A 22,659-nucleotide genomic window follows, 5' to 3' on the forward strand; every position below is an offset into this window, starting at 1 on the left:
CATAGTCCTCTTTTACCCTATATATTCTCACCTTTGTTTCTACTTTGTTCTTGAGGACCACTGTTATGTTTTCAATTCAACTCCAAGTTGCATTTACTTGACCATATAATTTATATTGATTCTCATTTATCTCTGTAATTTTCTTCTTAAAAGAATGATTATGATGGCAAATCACTTATATTTTCAGAGTAGAAAACCTACCATTGGTCCTCTATAAAGTTTTCTTTTTAAAAAAAATTTATATATCTATTTTTCAATAAAAACATCTACTGTTACTGGTCATTAAAAATTAAAAAAGATGGTATGATTTTGCAGTGTATCTTTGAACTTTGCTTGAATTCAAAATTCTTTGAATTGTTGTTATTATTTTTATCTTGTAGCACTAATAGAGATTGAATCTGTTTTTCCTGAAAGTTACATAGTTCTTTTTGTGAAACTCAGCTCCACCTCTTGTTTTCATAGACGCAAATATCCAAAACAGTGAGTCACACAGTTACGTTCCTGCCCTCATTGGTTCCGATCAATAAAGTTGATTCTGCCATTTGGGTTTTCAGCTTTTCCTTCTTCACCTCCTTCACTATTATCATCCTCCAACACTCTCCAGACAAAACATTTCCTTAGACAAAAAGTTACTCTACTATAAAACTCTCTCTCTCTGTGACACACACTCTTATGTGTCTATATACTTTACCTGTAATATTGAGTACTCTAATGCATGCATGTGTTACTTAAGATATTGTGGAGCTCAATAAAAGCGTGTATTACCTTTTCCTAAGCTTTTTAACTGCATACCTTTCTAAAATATGAATTAGAACTAATTAGAAACACCAACCACTCAACAAATAAAAAGGGTAAAACCAGTGTTAGGGTTTCTTTTTCCTGATAATTAATAGGGTTAGGGTTTAATATTAAAACTAAAAAAATAGTCTGTCAAGGTCAGTAGCATATTCTCTCTTTACTCCCAGAAAAAAGGGTTGCATCCAAACCTTCAAAGCCGTCATTCTATCATTAAAAGCTTTAAGCTAGAGAGAAGTATATGATTAGACTGAGTTTTTGAGAGAGAGAGAGAGAGAGGGGGTGTGTGTGTTTTATCCTTAAATTCTTCGACTGTCTAATTCTTTTCATTTCATCCTCTCTCTCTATCTCTCTCTTAGATTCATTTGATCCTTACAAACTTACAATCTGTTGCAGTACAAAGCTATCATCATCATCATAAAACACTGGCTAAAGTCTAGCTTCTGTTTCTTCCTTCACTTTAATTTGTCAGTCTCTCTCTCTTTCTCTTAGACACACACAAATGCACAAACACTGTTACACACACAAAATAAAATCAAGTAAAGCTAAAACTGTTCTCTTTTTTTTGTTCTCTCTCTCTCTCTCTCACAAGGATGGCTCTCTGGATCTGGGTCCGCCAGAAATTCCCAGTCACATCCACTACTGTCCAATTCATCACCTCTCTCTCTCTCTCTCTCTCACCCTTCTTCCTCGAGATCACCAAAAGCCTCCCCCTATTCTTTCTTGGAAATTTTGGTGCATCAAATCTAATCATCTGATCTCCTTTTCCCAACCATATCTTCCAAAAACAAATATTGCAACTTCCTTAATTTTAGCTATATAAAACTTTTTTGACCAAAAAAAAAAAAAAAAAAAAGCTATATAAAACTTCTCCAAAAAATATATATATTTAGCTATATAAAAATACTTTTTTTTTTTTTTACAACCACACACTTTACCATACTATTCGCCACAATTTAATAACATGAAAGTATGTAACTCATAAACTTTCACAAAGTCATGTCCACATACTTTTACCTAAAAATATAAGGAGCGATATTCACTTTACTGTTGGGTTTCAGAGCAAAGAAGCATGCCTTTCTGAATATATTGTGGGGCGATTTTCTCTGAGTGTTGCCATAATTACTGCCTATAATTCAGAATCTATCAAACCCATCAACCTTCTTCTCTGTACAAACGTGGAGAAGAAGCAAAGAGCAGGTAAACAAGGCAGGCAGAAGTGTTATTACAAAGGACAAACACAACAGGTCAACACAGAATCGATGGTCCTATTTGATGCCCCCACATGAAATGCTTTTAAGACCCTCGTGTGGTTTAAATAAATCCATGGAGAAGGGACCTTGGATTTGTTTCTTTTAGGTTGGATGTTTTTGATGTTCAGGGACTCTACTCGCCCTCCCAATATTTAAAGTAAGCAGTATACAACAGTTACACTGACACAACTCATGGCACGGCGTGTATATAATTGGAGCTTTTTATATCCTTCAACAAATAGAGTACAGTTGATGTGGTAGTTGGTAGTAATAAAAACAATTTACATTACCCAAAAAAATATTCATGATGACTTTATATGTGTCATACTCTTATACAATAAAGTTAGGAATATATAAAATAAAAATTCACAATAATTTTATAATAGTTTTGATTTTTCTACCATCTTACACTTAGGTTCATTCAATCTGAAATTTTCCTATCCAAAAAAAAAAAAAAAATCTGAAATTAAAATTTTTTTTTTTTCAATGGTCCATATGTGTGAAGTGGTAAATTGGGGGTGTGAAATTGTTGTAAATTTTTGTTATATTCTTAAGGTCTATTTGGGTACAGTTTATTTAACTAAAACTAAAAATATTTATTGAAAATATTGTAAATAAAGTTAAAAATTAATTGAAATAGTACAATGGAATCCATGATTAGTACCAAAAAGTGCAATGAAATCTATGAATAGTAGTCAAAATAAGTTAAATAGTAAGAGAAGCTGCCCAATATAAGCTATCCCAAACGCAATCTAAATGAGTTGCGGTTTTGTGGTCGAATCTTTAAGAGGGCGACAGAAAGACTAGATTAAAATGTTTTGAGTAAGCTATCGTGGATGTCAATTGTAGGGCGTGGTGGTATATATGTTACAATTCAAGTATCTCACATTGTTTAAATCCAAACTTAACCATGTGTATATAAGTTTTTGAACACCCTCCCCTTGCAAGTTGGTTTTCTAGGATAAGTTCTACCCATAGGTTTGCATAAAAAACCCGATATTTGACCCAAATCGACCCAAATCAAATGTGTTGTGGTTTTATAGTCGAATCTTAGAGAGGGCAACCTAGAGTCTAGATTAAAATGTTTTTCTAAGTTATTGAATAACTAATAGGTAAGTGAAGCCACCAAAAAAAGAGAAATGACTACCTTCAAGTCAATGCCATTGACTATGGAGCATGATGGTATATATGCTACAGTTTGAGTATCCCATATGGTTTAAATACAAGTTTAACCATGTGTATTTAAGCTATTGGGCACCCTCTCCTCACAAGCTAATTTTCTAGGGTAAGTTCTACCCATGAATTTGTATCAAAACCCGACGTTTTGACCCAAATCCAGTTGATTTTATTTATTAAAATTCATTCCTGTTTGAAGTATCACTCAAATTGTTTTGAGAAACAAACACACACACACACATACAAGAGAGAGGGAAATGAATTCTAACACAAAGGCATACAAGAACTCCATTCAAAAGTCATTATGCAAAATCGAGTTGATTTAGGTTGGATGGTTTTGGCCGAATTAAGTATGGTTGAGCAATCCTAATAAGTCTCTTGAATATTTTACTACTAATTTTCTTTTTCATTCATGAAATATAAACAATGTTGTAGGGATAAGGGCCCAAAATTATATATCGGGTCTTGGGCCTTAGCCGAGGACATTAGTTGGTCTGAGGACGAATAAACAGTAGTAAGGGTGTCAAGTTTAGAGTCTCATGAGTATGTTGCAAATGGAAAGTGATACCGTTTAGAATCAGTAAGGTGGATGCTCTAGCTTCGGTGGGCTACTGAACGGTGGAAGGCCTACAAAAAGCAAATACGCTGTCAAAAAAGGGACCAGAGGAGACCGGCCAAACCCCCTCCGATGGCAAAGTTAGTCTCACAGGAATGAAATTCCAACTTTTTGGGAGTCAAGTCTCAGAATGTTCTTACCTCTCTTGGGTTCAGATCAGTCCTTTGTATAGAGATCCTGGGGATGGTTATTTGTCCAATAACTTCCCCAAGATTTGTGGAAGCCAATGAGTCCAGAATTAACTTCCTCAACGGCTACTAAAGTTGTAACTACTAATGGAAGTTAACTCATTTGAGGGATTCATGGCGATAGCTACGGGTTTAGTAACCGCTACAAAGAGTTGAAAGTTTTCTAAGTGTTGCGTATTTGTCCGTCTAGTGTATGACGATTTGGTCGTCCCTGGACATCTGATGATCGTCCATGGATGACCTTCATGGACAAGTTTATCGTCCATGGGAGACTTCATTGATCAAGAGTAATATTATCGTCCATGAACATTTTTTCTTCTTCTGGGGTGATTCTTGGTCCAACTTGCTCTATTGGCTCTGGATGATACCTTTGGACGAACTGGAGTTGGACTAATTTTTCACTTCCTCATCAGAAAGGTTGGGAGAGGTGGTCCGAGGAGGAGTATCTCCTCAAATAAATGAAGCACAGACCAAATGTATATCTGACTACATTAATGTGGAGAAGACCCCTAGGAAATTCCACCTACAGGAATGTGCATTATGAACATACAGGAGGGATGAAAGTTCAGAAATATTTAAGGAAAGGCTGCTGCCACCGCATTAAATGCTATGCAGCTAACTTTCTGACTACATTAATGTGGAGAAGACCCCTGAATAGTGCTGCATTGACTACCCCAACTCACAGAGAGCCTGAGAGGGTGCCTAATGGGACAAACACTAAAATAGTGGCTTAGATGATCAACAAGTGTAGGGCCAAGATCGTTCAAGGGGAATTATATAATGTAAGAGACCCTCCATAGAGGAGAGGGAGAAGAAATCAAGAGAGAAACACCGTAGCAATCAGGAATCAATTTTGTAATCAAACTTGTGAGAAATATATAAGAACTGATCTTCTCGGATTGTGCCGAGGACGGTTTTCTTTACTTTGAATCAATATATCTTCATGTTCTTATCATTTAAGCCTACTTTATTTGTTATCTAGCTCATTTTAGTCTAGCTTTCCAACCCACTCTCTACATATTCATTGTTTTGAGCTTTTTGGATCTAATTCCATCTATCTTTTGGGCTAAGGACTCAACTTCGGTCCATACAAATGTCAATATCTGTCTTTAAATATTAAAAAAAATTCTATTTGCCTTTTTTTTTTTTTTTTTTTACAAAACAATTCTATTTCTCTTTGAAAATTTACAATATTTAATATTTATTGTTTCTATTTTCTATTTTCTTCCATTCAATTTTGTCCATGTGTATGATGGAAGGAAAAATATAAATAGAATCTTGATGATATTATATATATATATATATATATATATTCCTTTAAATACTCTAACAAAAAAGCTTAATAAAAGTGGACAGAATGAAAAAATAAGGAAATATTTTCAAATATGGAGAGCTATAAATTTTAAATTAGAAAACAAAATATAGACTATATTTAAAGGATGAACAAAAAATTTTTGCTTTTTTTTTTTCCCTTTATCTTGTAATTGTGAAATAAAACTAAATCCATGATTGTCAACTATTGTCTTTGCATGCTATTGGACCCAAGGTCACTGTTGTTCTTATCACCAATTAAGAGTACTTCTACGTGCTACTGGTTTACTAGTAGTCTAGTACACATGAAGCTCTCAGTGGGGGTTATATTTTGTTTCAATTTCTTTGTGGCTATATATCAAGTGGGATGATTTAGAGGCTGTTTGGATAGCCTATTTCCATAACTCAATTCTCTGTTTCTATAACTCATAACTCAAAAATGGTGGGATCCATAGCAAAAAAGTTGTTTGGCAAACGATAACTCTATTTCCATCACTCAATTTTCTGATTTTTGAGTTATGAGTTATGGAAACTAAAAACACATTTTAGCTGTTTTTTAGTTTCCATAACTCATAATTCAATGGTAATATTGTAATTAAACACACATAGAGGACCCACAAACAATACTCAGTCGCAACTTTTGACCTTTGACTCTTTTTTTTTTCCTTTCTTCTCTGGGTTGGCTATTCGGTTCTTTTTTCTTTTTCTTTTTTTCTTCTTGGGTTGGCTGTTCGGTCTGGGTTTCTTCTTTCTTTCTTTCTTTTTTTTTTTTTTTTTTTTTTTTTTTTTTTTTTTTTCACTAGGTTCGGTGAGTCTAGGTACTAAAGAAAAAAAAATCTACACCAGTGATAGGTATGAGACCCACAAATAGTGTGAAAAATATTGAGTGATGGGAAGTGAGTGATGGTGCCAAACAACCTTGGTATTTAGAGTGATGAGTGACGGAAATTGAGTGACCAAAAAATGGTGGCCAAACAACCCCTTAACCACACTACTCTTTTTTTTTTTTTTAACAAGTCTAAATGGTATTGGAATATAGTGACAATACTATAGAGAAGATTATCTTTTTATTTTTTTTTCTAGGAAAGGGGAGGTGGGGGACAAGGTACCTATTGAACAACAGTGAGAAAAAATTTATTACTATCCTTATACTATATTTGTTCTCTTTCAAGAGAGATTTTCTTGCTATTACTTTGGAAATTGGCTTTTCAAATTCAATCCTTACAGTGATAGAAGATGCATACAAAAGAGAGATGCTTCAAAGCATAAAAAAAGTTGAACCAATGCAGGTACTACATAGGATTTCTCCAATGGTTCAATTAAATAAATTATCTTTCAGGAAATTCTTATATAGACTTTTCAAACCTAATAATAGGTGCATATAACTCATCATTTACACCCACTGTGACGTACGGTAGAACATATTCAAAATGATGCAATGCCATATTTGAATTTAAAGTGACTCGTTATTGGTATAGCATTTGGATTTTGGAATCAAATTTGTTTATTGGAAACATTTAAAATATTGCCAATAATTAACCTTTGGGTCAAATGGTCCTTCTTTCATAAATATGGGAACGCGCCAAGATTAGAACTTAAGAGGCCAATCAAATTGTGTGTGACTAAATTTGTCAGGAAAATAAAAAGAAAAAGAAAAATATAAAATTTTGTTAAGAGTAACTGTACAATACTCTGGATTTAAGTAATAACCTTAGCTAAGTGGTAATCACATATTTTATAGTGTCTTATATGCAGCAGATCTTCTCCTCCACCTTCTACCTATCTCAAAAAGGTGAAAAAAATATATATAAAATAATTTTTTTTTAAAAAAAAAACCTGTTTTAGTTGCATCGGAAGATGCTAAAACTATCATCAATTTTATTGCATAACACTTACAAATTGACATAGCAATGAATGTGATTTATGTTAATTCAACAACATAATATGTATTAAATATTTAAATTACTTTTAATAATTGATGTACATCAATTTATAAAATTAATGTATTTTTTTTTTTTTTAAGAAACAAAATTAATGTATTGTAAATATTTTTAGTAACCCTTACTAACATAATTATTTACTTCACCTTTAAGGTGAAATTGGGATAATCAATGCACACCTTTAATGCGATGGTCACTTTACAAGTTAAGTGCTTGGGGAATGTGGGACTAAGGGTTGGAGTTAAAGTAAAAAAAAAAAAAAGTGCAATTGGAACACAAAACCCGGTGGGAGTGCAGAGAGAACCAAAGAGGAAGACTTGCTGGTTTCCTCTCCAAGCAAGCCCCTTACTAGCTATCTAGTCCTCCTATTTCTTTTTGACAAGCTAATGGGCCCAAGTCATTGTATTCCCACATGAAAACAACTCGTTTTTGCCTTACCTAATTTTTCTCTTTCTATCATCAAGGACATTTTGAATCCATTTCTAAATTCGATTATGAATTGAAAGGGGGGAAGATATTTGAAAAGTGCATTGCTCCCTTGAGAAAACTAAGTCAAACAAACATTTATGCATATGATAATGCAAACATATCTAGAAAGCAGAAAATGAGTTAGGTTCTAAATCAAAGAAAAAGTCAGATCCAATGAACAAAATGTACAATTAATCATGCCAATATTGATTGTAATGATATACATGCATCAAACAATTTGTGCGCCGCGAGTGCATCATGACTCAAATCTAGCAATGGATATGCTTTTTTTTCATGTTTAATTTGTTTTTCAAACTTCACAACTTCTAGATGTATACATATACATACTCAACTAGAGGACTCATGAACATAGATTGTCCTCTAATCGTTATCAATTGATCATCCCATACTTTAATAAACTGGCACCTAAAGGTAGGTCTTTGAACCAGGACACATGCACAAGTTCTAAAAACAAGTTTTATGTGGCCAAAAACCAGTGATTCTCTCATATTTTTTGCTTTATATATTCTTTTATGATAGAAATGCCTTAATATTTTATACATAAAGTAGTTTTCGTCAGATTGCCAATGATTATTGCCATGATCGTTGCCATCAATGCGATTATAAAGAAACACAAGATTATGGGTTAAAGAAATGATCCATTTTTTTAAAGACATATTCTCTGCCTTTGAGGAGTCATTCGTGAAGTCAAATACATATTTCTTATATGGGTCCGGTTAATGTGTGCGTACACATTAAGCCATTCATTTTTAAAAATATTTTCTTGGAAATTGAAAAAACTGTCAATATTTTTTTAATTCTCGAAAAAAATGGTTCCAAAAATGAATAGCTTAATGTGTGCCCTAATAGCACACATTAGCAAAATCCTTCTTATATAAGAGGATATTACACAAGAATCTTGTTGGGAAGATATAAGATTATGATTTTGTTCCAATAATAAGTATCATATTCTGATTAGTTTTGGACCCCTGAACTTGAGAGGGAGGGATCTAATCATGTATGCACAAAGTGTTTATAGACCTAAGGTTATTCTTACTCGATGAAAATGACCATCACTAATACTACTGCTTAAAAAGAAATGCATATGCTTTTTCTCTTTGAGCAATGCCTTAATTCTTAATTATTAAGTAGGCCGTACTTTTTGACAAATTAGTATTCGTTTACCAAAACACTTAAACATGAAAATAATCTAGAGATATAACTTTTTTAAACCTCATTTTTTAGGCCGTGTTTTTATATAATAAATATTTAAATAGGTCAATAACAATAAATTATCTACCACCACATATTTATTCATCTTTTTTATGGACGATGTTTCTCTCAACTATACATTTTCATTGCATATTTCATGATAAGGTTGAGATTGAGAGGCTTAAAAGCTAAATGTGGTACGCAAATTGTGCTACCGTCCTTAGCCAAATCACTACAAATTAACTAGCTAAAATTTGAGGATTTGCACATAGGAACCAGAATAATTACTTATGAAAGTAACAATTTAGAATTAAACCCGTGTTGTTTTGAAGTGGACACTAACAAAAATGTTAGGTCGAAGCTGTGGGATTAAACACATTGCCATAATGGAAGAGCGGACATGATTTATTGGAAATTTATTTATAAAAATAAATAAATAAATCACTTTCCTCTCTTCTTTTTTGGCTGAATACTTTCCTCCCTTCTTCAGTTCTGGGAATACGGCCTTTCACATCGGAATTCTAAGCAATATTCTTTTTTCTGTTCAACTCAAATTCAGCTAGCTTTTTACAGAGAAGACACAGAAAATTCTCTTTTTTGGACAAAGAGACAACATTAACAATGAGAGTTACATCATGTTATTATCACTAGACGTGTGTCAGTCAGGTTACATCAAATTCATTAGGTAGCTAATACTTCACCACGTGACACTTCAAAACTTTTTAAATTTTTTAGCAAGTATCGAATTCCTCAAATATTTGATTAACATTGGGCCAAAACAAATACAAAAGCAGCCCACACGGAATACCTAGGACGTAGTAAAATAAGCAAACATAATATGGTGGGCTCTAGTGATGGTTCAAGCAAGTTATCTCAAGCCCAGAAGAATTTAATTGAAACGATTCGATTATTAGGGAATAGTGTGTGTTTAAAATAAAGGGAATAGTGCACTTACATAGTGTGCACATCGAAAACTCTTATGGCAATGGGCTGCCCCTGTGGGCTGCGTCTACTAGGCCTGGCCTACGAGCTCAAATGCCAACAAATCACTTTAGCTTTTTTAAAAGGTTAACAGTATTCTCATCAGATGTATCAAATACCAAATATTTGACATTTGACACACCAAATACTACTATTCAAGCCTCATCAGGTATTCTAAATATTTCAAAAATTTGAAACATGTTACAGTACCATCTAAAGTATGAGACGGTATGGACAGCAATGCCAAAATTTTTTATTATTTGTTTATTCACTCTAACTTTCTCTCTCTCTCTTTTATCTCATCTTTTCTCTCTGCATTTGAGTTTGTTCTTTTCTCTTTGCATCTGAGTTCTTCTCTCTTGCCAATCCGATCTCGTTGCCGATCTCGTCGCCAATCTCGCCGCTGATCTCGCCGAAGCCGCCGATCTCACTGGAGCCATAGTCGTCCTCCACAGCTCCCTCTTCACTCTCATTCTCTTCATCTCTCATTCTCAAGCCGCCTAAAGTCAATCTCGCCTAAAGCCACCTCAAGCCGTTGAAACTGATCTCGCCTGAAGCTGCTTGAAGCCGATCTCACCACTGACGTCTCCCGCCTGAAGCCGATCTCGCTGCTTGAGCTATGGGTTTGTTTGATTTGGGATGGGTTTTGAGGTTTGTGAATGTGGTGGGTTGTGGGTTAGTTGTGGCAGTGGTACTGTGGTTGTGGCGGAAATTTGGTGGTTGTGGTGATGGTTATTGGGTAGTTGTAGTGGTTTTTTTTGGGTTATTGTGGATTTTTTTATTTTATTTTTTTTTAGGTTGGTTTTTTTTTAATTTTTTTTTTAAGGTACCGTTGGTGGATGTGGGTTTGTGCCGGTGGTGGATGTCAGTGTTGTTGCAACAGTGGTTGTTGGTGGCCGTTGTTGCGGCAGTGGTTGTTGGTGGCCGTTGTTGCAGCAGTGGTGGAGGAGTTTAATATATTATTTTAATATGGTGTAAATATTATTTTAATGTATAGAAGGGAAGAATAAAACATCTGATAAATGAGATATTGTAAAATGATGTGCTAAAATGATAAAGTAGGTTTTTAGTGTGTCAAAATGACATTTTTTAAGAGAGAGCTAATGAGAATGCTCTAATGTAATGTTTACTTTCATGGTACACATTAATCATTTATTTTAATAAATTTTTTATAAAAAATTGAAAAAATTGTTAGAAATGTTAATTATTTTTTCATTTTTTTATAAAAAAATTTCATTTTACTTTAAATAAAGTTTTACCATCAAACACTTTAATTTTATGTAAAATATCTTCAAATCATACTTTAATGGCTTTGTAGAGCAATCAAATTTGCTTTTCAGTTGTTGATGATGTGAAAAAATATACCGAAATTTTCACTCCCATTCATAAGTGCATTGTGGTGGGGCCTAGGTGACGTGACAGCTTATGAGAGGAGGTGAAATTTTCAAATGTATTTTTTTTTTTTCAATCGCGTTTTCTCAAAACTTTCAACTAAAAACTAATCACTGTTCGCGACGGGTGGACTCACCCAGAGAGTTTTTTCAAAGTGTTGATACCTGAACTTGAACTAAGGAGCTCTCAGTCAAACCTAAGACAGTCACTTTGAAATTTGAAATGTATGTTTTTAATGAGTAGCATTACTCTATGAAAAAATCTCTTGACATTAAAGGTTTCTTCGATATTTTACCAATGTCTCTGTTTTTACGATCATGTTATAGAACAAAAAAAATTAACTGAATTTCTCATATCTCACTCAGTTATTTAATATGTGAAAAAATTGGTGAAAGATTCAGTATCAAGATTGAGTACTATTATTTACTACCACGCATCCTTAACATAGATGATGGTCATTTTATGAGTATGTGTACTTGTAGTATATGACACTAATGGTAGTAAGGATTGAAATTCAAGTTTTCAAGAGAGAGTTTCACGAATATATATCCTTAGATTAGACTTTACTAAAAACTTTATCTTGTATCAAAAAAATTTAATTGCTATCTTATCTCAAATATTAAGTTGGATGTGTGAATTTTTCTTGTTGGAGGACTGGTACATTGTTGATAATATTGCACCCCTTCAATTTATTGATGCAGCTAAGAGCTAGCTAGGTCTGTCACGCACCAACATCACATTTTAGATAACACATCCAAGTTCTCTTTTATCACCCCCTTTTTCTGGATTCTCAAAAAAAAAGAAAAAGAAAAAAAAAACCCTCCTCTTCTGGATTCTTTTGATCCATACCATACGGTTCAATGTACTAGGCGGTGAGCCGGTGAGCACAACCACAAAGCTCCAAAATTGCATAAGCATCATCAATTTTATCACCAAACCCATCAGAAACCAACAACAAAATCTATCTTCAACGACATGTTTCCCATTCAATACCCCATTCATCGAACAAGTGTACTCACTGACCTCCACGTGTTTAACCCACCCTCACCTTAAAACTCTCAAACCCCTAGCTCCATTTCATTCACTCACCTCTTCAATACACAATTTTTCAAAACACTGCAAATCCCACAAACCAAAAAAAAACAACCTCGAAACAATGGCTGAGATCCACCAGCCGCATCACTATCAACCACAACAGCAACACCACCTACGCCCCGGTGATGCCATGAAAGGCATGTTCTCTGAAGAAAATCAAGAGGGTCCTTCAACTTCAAAAGTACTAGCAGTTGTGACGCTCTTACCCATTGGTGGCTTTCTTCTCATCCTTGCTGGTTTCACATTTGTTGGGACACTCATAGGCCTAGCTGTTTCAACCCCACTGTTTGTGATTTTCTGCCCAGTTCTTATCCCAGCAGCAATAGTCATTGGCTTAGCCGTGGCTGGGATTTTAACCTCAGGAGCTTTTGGAATCACAGGGCTTTCTTCACTGTCTTGGATAGCGAACTATCTGCGTCAAACAAGGGCGCCGGAGCACATGGATTATGCAAAGCGGCACGTGCAGGACAAGGCTGGTTATTATGGTCAGAGAGCCAAGGAGATGGGCCAGAACGTGAAGGAAAAAGCACAGGAAACTGGAAGAGAGGTTACAGCAAGAGCCCAAGAAGGCAGTGGAGCGTAGAGGTACTGAAGTGAAGACATGAAGTTTGAGGCCTTAAAAAGAGAGTACGTACTAGGCCTTTGTGGGCTAGTGATCTGAAATGAGTTTCTTTATCGTTTATGTTTTGCTTTGTTTGCCTTTGTAGGTGTTCTACGAGTCTGTCTTTCAGGGTAAGAGTTTTTTGGTGGAATAAAAATGGTGCAAGTGATGAAAGGGCACGTAAAGCTATATTACTGTTTGTTTATAAGGTTCTCTGTTGGGGTACATGGGTACTGTTGTATCTTTTGAAATAAATTAATTGTTATTCCTTGTGTATTTCTTTCTATTACTACTATTTTTGGTGTTTAGTTGGTTTCAAGCTTTGAAGCACTAGAAGGAAATTTTGCATGCATATATCTGCTTGTTGTTCCAATCCAGCAGTTTTTGTTTATAGGGATGGCACAATTATCATTGAGGTTCCATTTCATGGGCACATAATTGGGCAACCAAGCCTAGCCACCTGAGACACTTAGCCCATATGATTTTTCTTATTTTACTTTGCTTGCTATTGATTACTGGCTGGCTGGCGTTTTCTTATTAATTGCTGGGTTTTTTTTTTTTTTTTTTTTTTTTTTTTTTCCTATTGTTAGGCAATGAATTTTTCTGGTTCTTGGGACTATAAGCAAATGGACAGATTTTTATTTTTATTTTATTTTAAATTTAACATTTTAAAAATATTGGGCTGGTCTGTATCTTCTTGCCCTTCTATAACCTTTTTTTTTTTTTTTTGAAGAGGCCCTTCTATAACTTGGGCTGAAAGGAGTATATAAGCAAATGAGCACAGATTTGTGTACTTGTTAATATAACCCAACGTAAGCCATATATTAAGCCCATATTGTTGCTTGTAGGGCCGACTGGATTTAGGCGGTAGACTTACAAATATAGAAGCCTCTATATATTGTACGGTGTATTTGGATTTTGGAAATTGGAATTATTTAATTATATATTTTTTAAATACGTAGACCATGGGAGGGGAGGATGTTTGAAATATGATATGGAGGTGGAGCACAAAGGATAGCATTAATCCTATAAAAAAAACAAAACAAAAAATCAAAGGATAGCATTATTGTTGTATTATCGCATTTGGAATATAATGGCATAGCATGGCTATCACTTGACACCTCCTCATACTCTAAGTTTTTGGAATCTAGGAATGAAATTGTTTAAGTTTCAGGTTAGTATAAAAGATAGGTAGCCTCTCATATTTGAAAAAGATCCACCATTCTTCTACATCTTTAATATAAACAAATTTTCCTCTCATCAAAGGATATCAATATAAACCTGGATACGAAGAAAGGGTCCCTAAGCTAGACCATTCTTAAGGGCATCCACCTTAAGAGGAGTATCGATCTTGTTAGCTATACGAGTGCCAACAACTCTATTTATATTTTTAATTGGAATGTTAAAAACCTGAATCCAAAAAGGAGAACGTTGAGAAGTAATATTACTATGCTAAGATCACCATTGAAATGTTTCAATAAAATATGTCTTTTATCAAAGAGTAGATTTCAAAGCCTCCTTGTTAAAATCTTTATTGGTTTGTAGCTTGATAGAAGACTAAATTGAGCTTGTTGTTTAGAGAGAGCCATTTCCTAAGAGCTAACAGCCAAACCCCTTTTTTCTTCTTCAGAGAGGTGAAACTTTTTCCATAACTCTTCCATTGAAGCATCCATGTTGGATTAAAAAAAAAGGGTAATAAGGAAAGGAAAGGAAAATAACGTATGAAAAAAATTATGAGATAAGAATGGGTGGATTGTGACAAGAGCCAAACATAAATTAAAAAAAAAAAAAAAAATCCTACTACAATATGATCCATAAATCTGAGAGGTTTGAATCTTATGTGAGAAAATGCAAGTTGGTTTTTTTTTTTTACTTTTCAAGATTGCAAAGAGTCAGGGAGAAAAAAGTTTGGATAAATGAAGATAGACTTCACAAGTTTCATATTAAGTCATATATTCTTAATTTTTGTTATTTAAATTCTCAAATTTATGAAATAAATTGAAACTTATGTTTATTTTTATTATTTATTTTCACTCTTTATTAATCATTTTCAATATTTTGATAGAGAAACGTCGAAACAAGGGTATGAAATAGTTAATAAAACTCTTGGGTCTCACCTCTAACCTCTTTATAATTAACTCGAGGAGAAAGCTTGGTTTAAAGAGAGATTTAAAAAAAAAAAAAAAAAAAGAGTAAAAGTGAAGATTAAACTTATATATCGAAAATACATAATTAGTTAAGTTTTAACAACAATTTCTCATTTTTAGTTTTGTTGTTCTGTTATCTCTAGTCTATAAAATAATATTGATAATTGGATGATGGAAATTGAAGCAATTTTTGGACTGAAATTAACAAAACTAAAAATTAATGTTTGGTAACTGTTTTTTCCCTTTATTTTCTGTTTCCAAAAAAATTTTTATTTTTGAGACTAAAAAAAGTTTTTAGGCAATCCAAAATGAATAAAAAACAAAAAATGTTCTCAAAACTCAGTTTGTAAAAGAAACTGAAAACATGCAAAATATTGTTTTCAGTTTCTAATTTTCAAAAATCAATGAAAACATGCATTTAATTTAATAAATTTGTCTCATTTAATGAGTTACTATTAGAGTTCAAATCTTAGTAACAATATATTTTAGTATTTTTTTTTCTTCAATTTCTTTTTAAAATTTCAACTTATTAAACATGTTATTGATTTAAAAAATACAAGAAAATTATTTTTATTTTTTATATTCTCCAAAACAAAAATTTGAAAATAGAAAATAAAAACTCTTACCAAACCTAACATAAAAACCTGGTTTGAAATAAGCTATAAACTTTTTTTTTTTTTCTTTTAATTGTATTATGATTTGTGGGCTTAAACTGGCCCATATAGAATCCCAACCTTTCCACCTCAAAAGTAAATTAGACTGACTCCTTTCGACTCGCACGTGCGCAACGGAGCAAGTAAACACTTTCTGACTTCTCACAATCCAATTCACACTGGACCAACCCATACACAACAACAAAGACTCTCCCTCGTAAACGTCTCTGACACAAAGAGAGAAAGAAGACCGAAAGATCCTTTTTTTTTTTTTTTTTTTTGATAGGACGAAAGATCCTTTTTCGGTAATAAAAGAAAGAACAAAGAATTAAATGCACAAACATTTCCCCTTCACAACAACAACAAAAAAAATATCACACAAAATTTTTTTGGAATTAAATCATCTCAAAAAAAAAACCAAAAAAAATGTCTGGTGCCGCCTCGGCACTTTTTCTGTTAGACATAAAAGGCCGCGTCTTGATATGGCGCGATTATCGCGGCGACGTCACCGCAGCTCAGGCCGAACGCTTCTTCACCAAACTCATCGACAGAGAGGTAAATATTACCTTTTCTTTTTCAATACGATATGCAATTTGTTATCTATTGATATTTGGTTACTTTGCAGGACGATCCGCAATCGCAAGATCCGGTGATGTACGAGAATGGAGTGACCTACATGTTTATACAGCACTGTAACGTTTACTTGATGTCTGCCTCGAGGCAGAATTGCAATGCCGCGAGCCACTTGCTCTTTCTGCATCGTATTGTTGATGTGAGTAAGCCAGCCGCGTTGCGTTTTTTATTCGATTCGAAACGTGTTGTTATTCCTTTCGCAGCAAGAAAATTGTGTGAATTTTAGGGGGGGTTTTTTTGTTGTTGTGACTTGTATTCGTTTTTGCAGGTGTTTAAGCATTATTTTGAAGAGTTAGAAGAGGAATCTCTCAGAGACAATTTTGTAGTTGTGGTAAGAGCATTTGTTAGTTCGTTTTTCGCGTTATTAGCGTTTTTCTCGTATTCCTGATAGAATTGATTTCAAGAATTAGTGTGTGCATTTGGATTTCATTAGCTTATTTTGTTTATTGCGTAAAAGGCGATGCTTTTAAAATGTTTTACATTCTCCTTTTAGGATGAAATAAGCTTAGCCAAACAGGTCCTTAAGGATAAGGTAAAATGAAATGAGAACACATTCGGGTTGTATAAGTGATGTTGTAGTTGTGAACCTTTTGTATAAGTCTACATTTGGATGAGCTTATTTCCATCCGCTTATTTTGTTTATTGTGTAAAGGCGTTGCTGTACCTTGAAAAATATGATGCTTTAAAACACTGTACACATACCCTTTTGTGATGAAAATAAGCTCAACCAAACAGGCCCTTAACGATAAGGTAATATGAATGAGAACACATTCTGAGTCGAACTATTGTATGAGATTATAAAGCCTTGCAAGTGGTTGTTGTAAGAGAACTTGTTAGTTTATTTGCATTTTTATTGTTTTGCTTGTGTTCTCAGTGATAGAATTGATTACGAGAATTAGTGTGCATTTGGACGAACTTATTTTGTTTATCGTGTAATGGTATAACAGTAATAAGCTAAACGAAATAGGCCTTAAGGATAAGGTAACAGGAATGAGAGCACATTCTAAGTCGAACTATTGTATGAGTTTATAGTGATCAAGCCTTGTGGTTTTGCAGTATGAATTGCTTGATGAAATGATGGACTTTGGGTTCCCGCAATTCACTGAAGCGACAATTCTTAGTGAGTTTATCAAGACTGATGCTTATAGAATGGAAGTGACACAGCGTCCTCCCATGGCTGTGACGAATGCAGTTTCTTGGCGTAGTGAAGGGATACGGTACAAGAAGAATGAAGTAGGCTGATTTCTTTGTGCATGTTATTATTATTTAATTGAGCTGCAATGTGACATGTGATGGAAGCTCGGTTCATTATAAATCAGGTTTTCTTGGATGTGGTGGAGAGTGTCAATATACTTGTCAACAGCAATGGGCAAATAATACGTTCAGATGTTGTTGGGGCACTAAAAATGAGAGCATTTTTAAGGTGCATAATTTATCATTTTGTTAGTAATTTTTGAGACCCCAAATTACTGAATTGTAGATGAATGTAAAGAGGGACATGTTGTAGTCTGAGCAAAATTGTTTAACAAAATAATAATGTTTTATAAAATCTCTTAATCAAAGAAGAACACTGTATGAAACTTACAGGGCATATATGTTAGTCCATGAGCATATGTTCTATCTCCTATTAAAGATCCAACTAACCATACTTCATTTGTTGTAGTGGTATGCCTGAGTGCAAGCTTGGCCTAAATGATAGGTTACTGCTGGAGGCTCAAGGTCGAACAGCAAAAGGAAAAGCCATTGATCTGGATGATATTAAGTTTCACCAGTATGTATGCTTATCTTGTTAGTTCTATTTCTCTGGTGGTTTATGAAAATTATGGTCTTAGTTGAATGCTTTCCAAGTTAAGATGGTGTTATTCTTATTCCTGTTTCAAGCATATTAATCTTATTTCTGCTAGGTGTGTGCGATTGGCTCGATTTGAAAATGACCGAACAATATCCTTCATACCCCCAGATGGATCTTTTGACCTGATGACATATAGGCTTAGTACTCAGGTTAAGTTGATATTGCTTGCTCCAAATTAAAGTTTAATGATAATCTGTGTTCCTCAATCTGTTCCTGCCATTGGCCATTAAGATTGACTTGAATCTGTTTGATCACATTGCATTCTGTCTTGTGATTGAGCTCCAGTCTTGATTTCGCTTTTGCAGAATTTGAGTCTCTAAGCTCAAATTTTTTATGGTTTCAGGTGAAACCTCTCGTTTGGGTGGAAGCACAAGTTGAAAGGCATTCTAGAAGTCGTATTGAATTCATGGTGAAAGCTCGGAGCCAGTTTAAGGAGCGCAGGTAATTTTCACTTTTTTATCCAATAATTCTATGGGTCCTGTTCTTGTTTGTAGAAATGAAAATGGAATTCAATTTCAGAAAATATTTTGGAACGATCCTAAATTTCAATATTTTGAACTCATTTTTGGCCGTTTTCAATGGTTAATGGGCCTGCATATTTGAAAAGGCAGAAAACAAGTTTTCGATGTTTCCTGAAATATAAAAATTGCTCTTTCTCTAGGCAATTTCTGAAGGGAGGTGATTTGCTGCAACCTTGTATGTAGCAATTGCTGCATAAAGGGTAAGGTGGTAGCCAAAGAGAAGTGACAAAAAATCATGGGTAAGTTGGTCGTGTCACTTCTCTTTGGCTGCCACCTTACCCTATATGCAGCAATTGCTGCAAATCCTCTCCCATTTCTGAATGTAGCTTTTAATATTCCCTGCCAAATGCTTTTTTTGGCTTGAAAATTTTGTATTTCCTGTTATTGGCTAACAGAAGATTGCAAGTAGGTGCTTAAAATTTAGAACCTTTGAGGCATATTGATTTTGGAAGCTTGATGGAAGTAAATTCAAATAATAGTACTTATGTTGTATATGTCATATTGTTATTTATTCATAGTCAATCGATACAAGCTTCACGTATTGATAAATTCATATAATAGGTTGCAATTGGTACATTTTGCCTCAACTGGGTACAACTTTTTTAATTGGTGCATTTCACCATTTTGAGTTTTGTGTCTATTACAGCATTTGGAATGATTTATGCTGTCTATTCTGTAGAAAATTACTTTTAAGGACTTTAGGAGATTGTAACAGCCACATTATTATCATTATATTGATGCTGAATCCTTTCTTCTGTGTTAGGGTGGTATCCTCTGTTTTGTTTGTGTTGAGTCTATTAAAAGGAACGCATAGTGGAGTTGGGTCTTTAAATGCTATGCAAAAACAACGTAGCTTAATGCCTATGGGACAATGAAAGTGTTGCCTTAATATCCATTTGATTTTATTGTTCTCTAGGAATTCTTCATAACCATTTCCAAAGTTTCTGATATTAATCCCTGGTTACTTTCTAATACAGTACCGCAACAAATGTTGAAATTGAGTTGCCTGTGCCATCTGATGCTACAAATCCTAATATCCGAACATCAATGGGATCTGCTACATATGCTCCTGAGAATGATGCCTTGATTTGGAAAATCAAGTCTTTTCCTGGTAATAAGGTAGGAACTGGTCTACAGCTCAAATTCATATTATATGCTTGCCTTTAGCAGTGGGCTAATGGTGTAATAATATAATATGCTTTTCTATTGTTAACCTTGTTCATAACCTTGAGCTTTTTAGGAGTATATGTTGAGGGCAGAGTTCAGCTTCCCCAGTGTAACAGCTGAAGAAGCTTCTCCAGAAAGAAAAGCTCCCATCAGGGTGAAGTTTGAAATACCATATTTTACTGTCTCAGGGATTCAGGTATGTGTTTCTGCATGTCTCTACTTGCTTGACAAGAGTCATGATTCTTGTTATTTGCCTCAACTTGGTGCTTTCTTATTAATTTAAATCAACGCCGAAAGAAGAGTAGTAATGTCTAATATGATGAAACTATAGTAGGCTAAACTCACAAGGTCAAGATTGTGTAATGTATATTTAATACTGAGGATATAACTGAGGAACTAGCAAAGATTGAATCGTATTCTTTGGGTTACCTCTTCTGTATTCTCCATATGTACATGAGTTGCACTCTCTATTGCTGCTTTTCAATATATAGTAAATAGCAAGGATTTGTAAAAGAGGATCACAGTATTGTAATGGTTTGTTCTATGTTGGACTTTTGTTGAGAGAGAGGATATCCCACAAATTTTGGGTGGGGTGAACGGTGTGGAGAACTTTGAGTGTCATGCAATGGTTGCATGTATGCCAAGTTGAAGGAAAACAATATGAGAAACTACTGGATTAGCCATGTTTTGTGGTGTAGATTTGTTTACGATTAAGAAATAATATGATCATATGGATTTCAGTTAGTCTCATGTGGTAAGTCCCTAGTTGTTGAATTAGGATCGAATCTCGCTTACATAAAAAATAAACTTATTGGGGTTTTGGTGTGATGGTAAGGAACTATCATCATAGAGATGTTATAAATTCAAAACCTGTCATATCTATCAAAAAGGGAAAAATGATCATAGTTCATAGGATGGACATTTTAAAAAACAAAAGTGTAGGATAATATTACATTAATCTTCATTTGTGGATGTTAGAGATAGTACAAATTGGGGCAAATGAGATTATACATGAATCATTCTGTCTTCGCTGTCTGGTTTGGTAATAATAAATGCAATGTTGAAAATACGATTGATCATAATTAATGTGCTCATATAAATTGAGTTTTTGGCTTTTTGTCAGGTTCGGTATCTTAAAATTATTGAAAAAAGTGGATACCAGTCTCTTCCATGGGTGAGATACATAACGATGGCTGGTGAATATGAACTAAGACTAATGTAAAGGCCATTTCATGCTTTGCTGCTTCCAATCCCGTAAATAGTGTATGGCTTGGAAACTGCATGCTAATATGCAGTTCCTCTTGGGAAGAAACTTCTTCCTATAATTTTGGTGTAATAGGGTTGCTCTTCTGTATTTTTTGTTTTTTCTTGTATCTGCTTTTGTCATAGTTCAAATGTAAAAACTGTGTTATCAAGGTTGTAGTGATTACCAAAATGTTTACTCAATCAAATTTTGTGAGGATTGATAATTTTTGTTGTGGAAGAGAATGGCGGGATCATTTTGACATTCGTGTATGGTTTGGCCCTTTGCTCAAAGACATCCTGTCACCAAAAACCAAAACCTGAATCATAATAATTAGTATCGAAGTACTTGGCTTTTACAAAGGAGTGATGCAGGTATACTATAAACTTTACTACATAGAGCTTACAAATTGATATGTCATCAATCACAAAAAAAAAATTTATTCAATCATTTATTTACTAGGTAGTTGAAACCACAAATCACATTCACTATTATACCAGTTTGTAAGTTTTATGTTGTAAAAATTGTATTAAATTTAGTATTTTCCTTTACAAAGATGTCCCTTGAATTTTACGATCTTTTACTGTACTCTCTATTTTTTGTTATGTCATAATACCTTAAGAAATTAAGGTCTTCTTCAATAGGATCAGTTCAGGAACGACATATCTATTTCACGAACTAGATTCTCTAACATGGCATCTCATTGAAAATGTCTATGAACTCATTGGAGTAATGAACTTTGTGGTTTCAAATTTGGATCACAGGTATAAATAACAAACTAGCGAGGTTTTCTCATTCAAACCCAAGAGGAGACAATTATTCTCTCAGTAACCCTGGGTTTTGCACTTTCACTTCCTCTCAAGCTTTGGAAAAACCGTGTTTAATGTACCTTATATAGATTCTGTAAGTAGGGTTTTGAATGACAGTTGAAACTAGGATGAAAGATCTTGCTCAAGCGAGACTTATTCGGTGTAAAGCATGAGCATGAGCATCACACAGGTGGCTGGTAATAGCCATATGGAGCAATGCTTGGGCATAACTCCTAGGTTGATTTTTAGCTAGCCCTTCAATGGGGTGTGGCTACAAAACCCCCATTGAGAATTTTTCTTCACACAAACAAAATTTGAGCATTCAACAACCTTTTCACTAATTTACCCTCTCTCTCTCTCTCTCTCTCTCTCTCTCTCTCTCTCTCTAGCATTTTTTGTGAGTGTGTGTGAGAGGATTTAAACCTTGGACATTGTGTGCGTCAACTCTAGTGGCGTGGACCATCACCGGTGGTCTCATTTGTATTTTTCAGTTTGTGGAGGGAAGCAAAATGAGAAGCTAAAGCTCGTGGTGCTTTGGACAATTGGAACAAAAGGGGAGGTGTTTTGGGTAGCGTAAGACAACCTTGGTTTTTGTTGATTACAAGG

At 34.2% G+C, this 22,659-nt stretch overlaps 2 protein-coding genes across 2 annotated transcripts; both read left to right on the forward strand.

The window, feature by feature from the left end:
• Positions 1-12,429: 12,429 nt before the first annotated feature.
• LOC115965984 (oleosin 16.4 kDa-like) lies at positions 12,430-13,304 on the forward strand. Its single transcript, XM_031085320.1, has one exon. It carries the CDS (start codon positions 12,489-12,491, stop codon positions 13,008-13,010), a length of 522 nt encoding a protein of 173 aa, XP_030941180.1. The 5' UTR covers positions 12,430-12,488; the 3' UTR covers positions 13,011-13,304.
• Positions 13,305-16,103: 2,799 nt separating this feature from the next.
• On the forward strand, positions 16,104-21,504 carry LOC115965718 (AP-1 complex subunit mu-2-like). Its single transcript, XM_031085016.1, has 11 exons — positions 16,104-16,383; positions 16,454-16,600; positions 16,730-16,792; positions 17,518-17,694; positions 17,781-17,884; positions 18,125-18,232; positions 18,366-18,462; positions 18,657-18,754; positions 19,812-19,953; positions 20,075-20,197; positions 21,125-21,504. Exons 1-11 carry the CDS (start codon positions 16,255-16,257, stop codon positions 21,221-21,223), a joined length of 1,287 nt encoding a protein of 428 aa, XP_030940876.1. The 5' UTR covers positions 16,104-16,254; the 3' UTR covers positions 21,224-21,504.
• The last annotated feature ends 1,155 nt before the right edge of the window (positions 21,505-22,659 follow it).

The sequence above is a fragment of the Quercus lobata genome, chromosome 10 (genome assembly GCF_001633185.2).
Source record: "Quercus lobata isolate SW786 chromosome 10, ValleyOak3.0 Primary Assembly, whole genome shotgun sequence".
Taxonomy (NCBI): domain Eukaryota; kingdom Viridiplantae; phylum Streptophyta; class Magnoliopsida; order Fagales; family Fagaceae; genus Quercus; species Quercus lobata.

Bases quoted from the DNA above. Each gene is read 5' to 3' on its own strand.
- LOC115965984 (XM_031085320.1), top strand. From the start codon at position 12,489: ATGGCTGAGATCCACCAGCCGCATCACTATCAACCACAACAGCAACAC.
- LOC115965718 (XM_031085016.1), top strand. From the start codon at position 16,255: ATGTCTGGTGCCGCCTCGGCACTTTTTCTGTTAGACATAAAAGGCCGC. The intron at 16,384-16,453 runs GTAAATATTACC...GTTACTTTGCAG, and splicing joins CCAAACTCATCGACAGAGAG to GACGATCCGCAATCGCAAGA. The intron at 18,755-19,811 runs GTAATTTTCACT...TTTCTAATACAG, and splicing joins AGCCAGTTTAAGGAGCGCAG to TACCGCAACAAATGTTGAAA.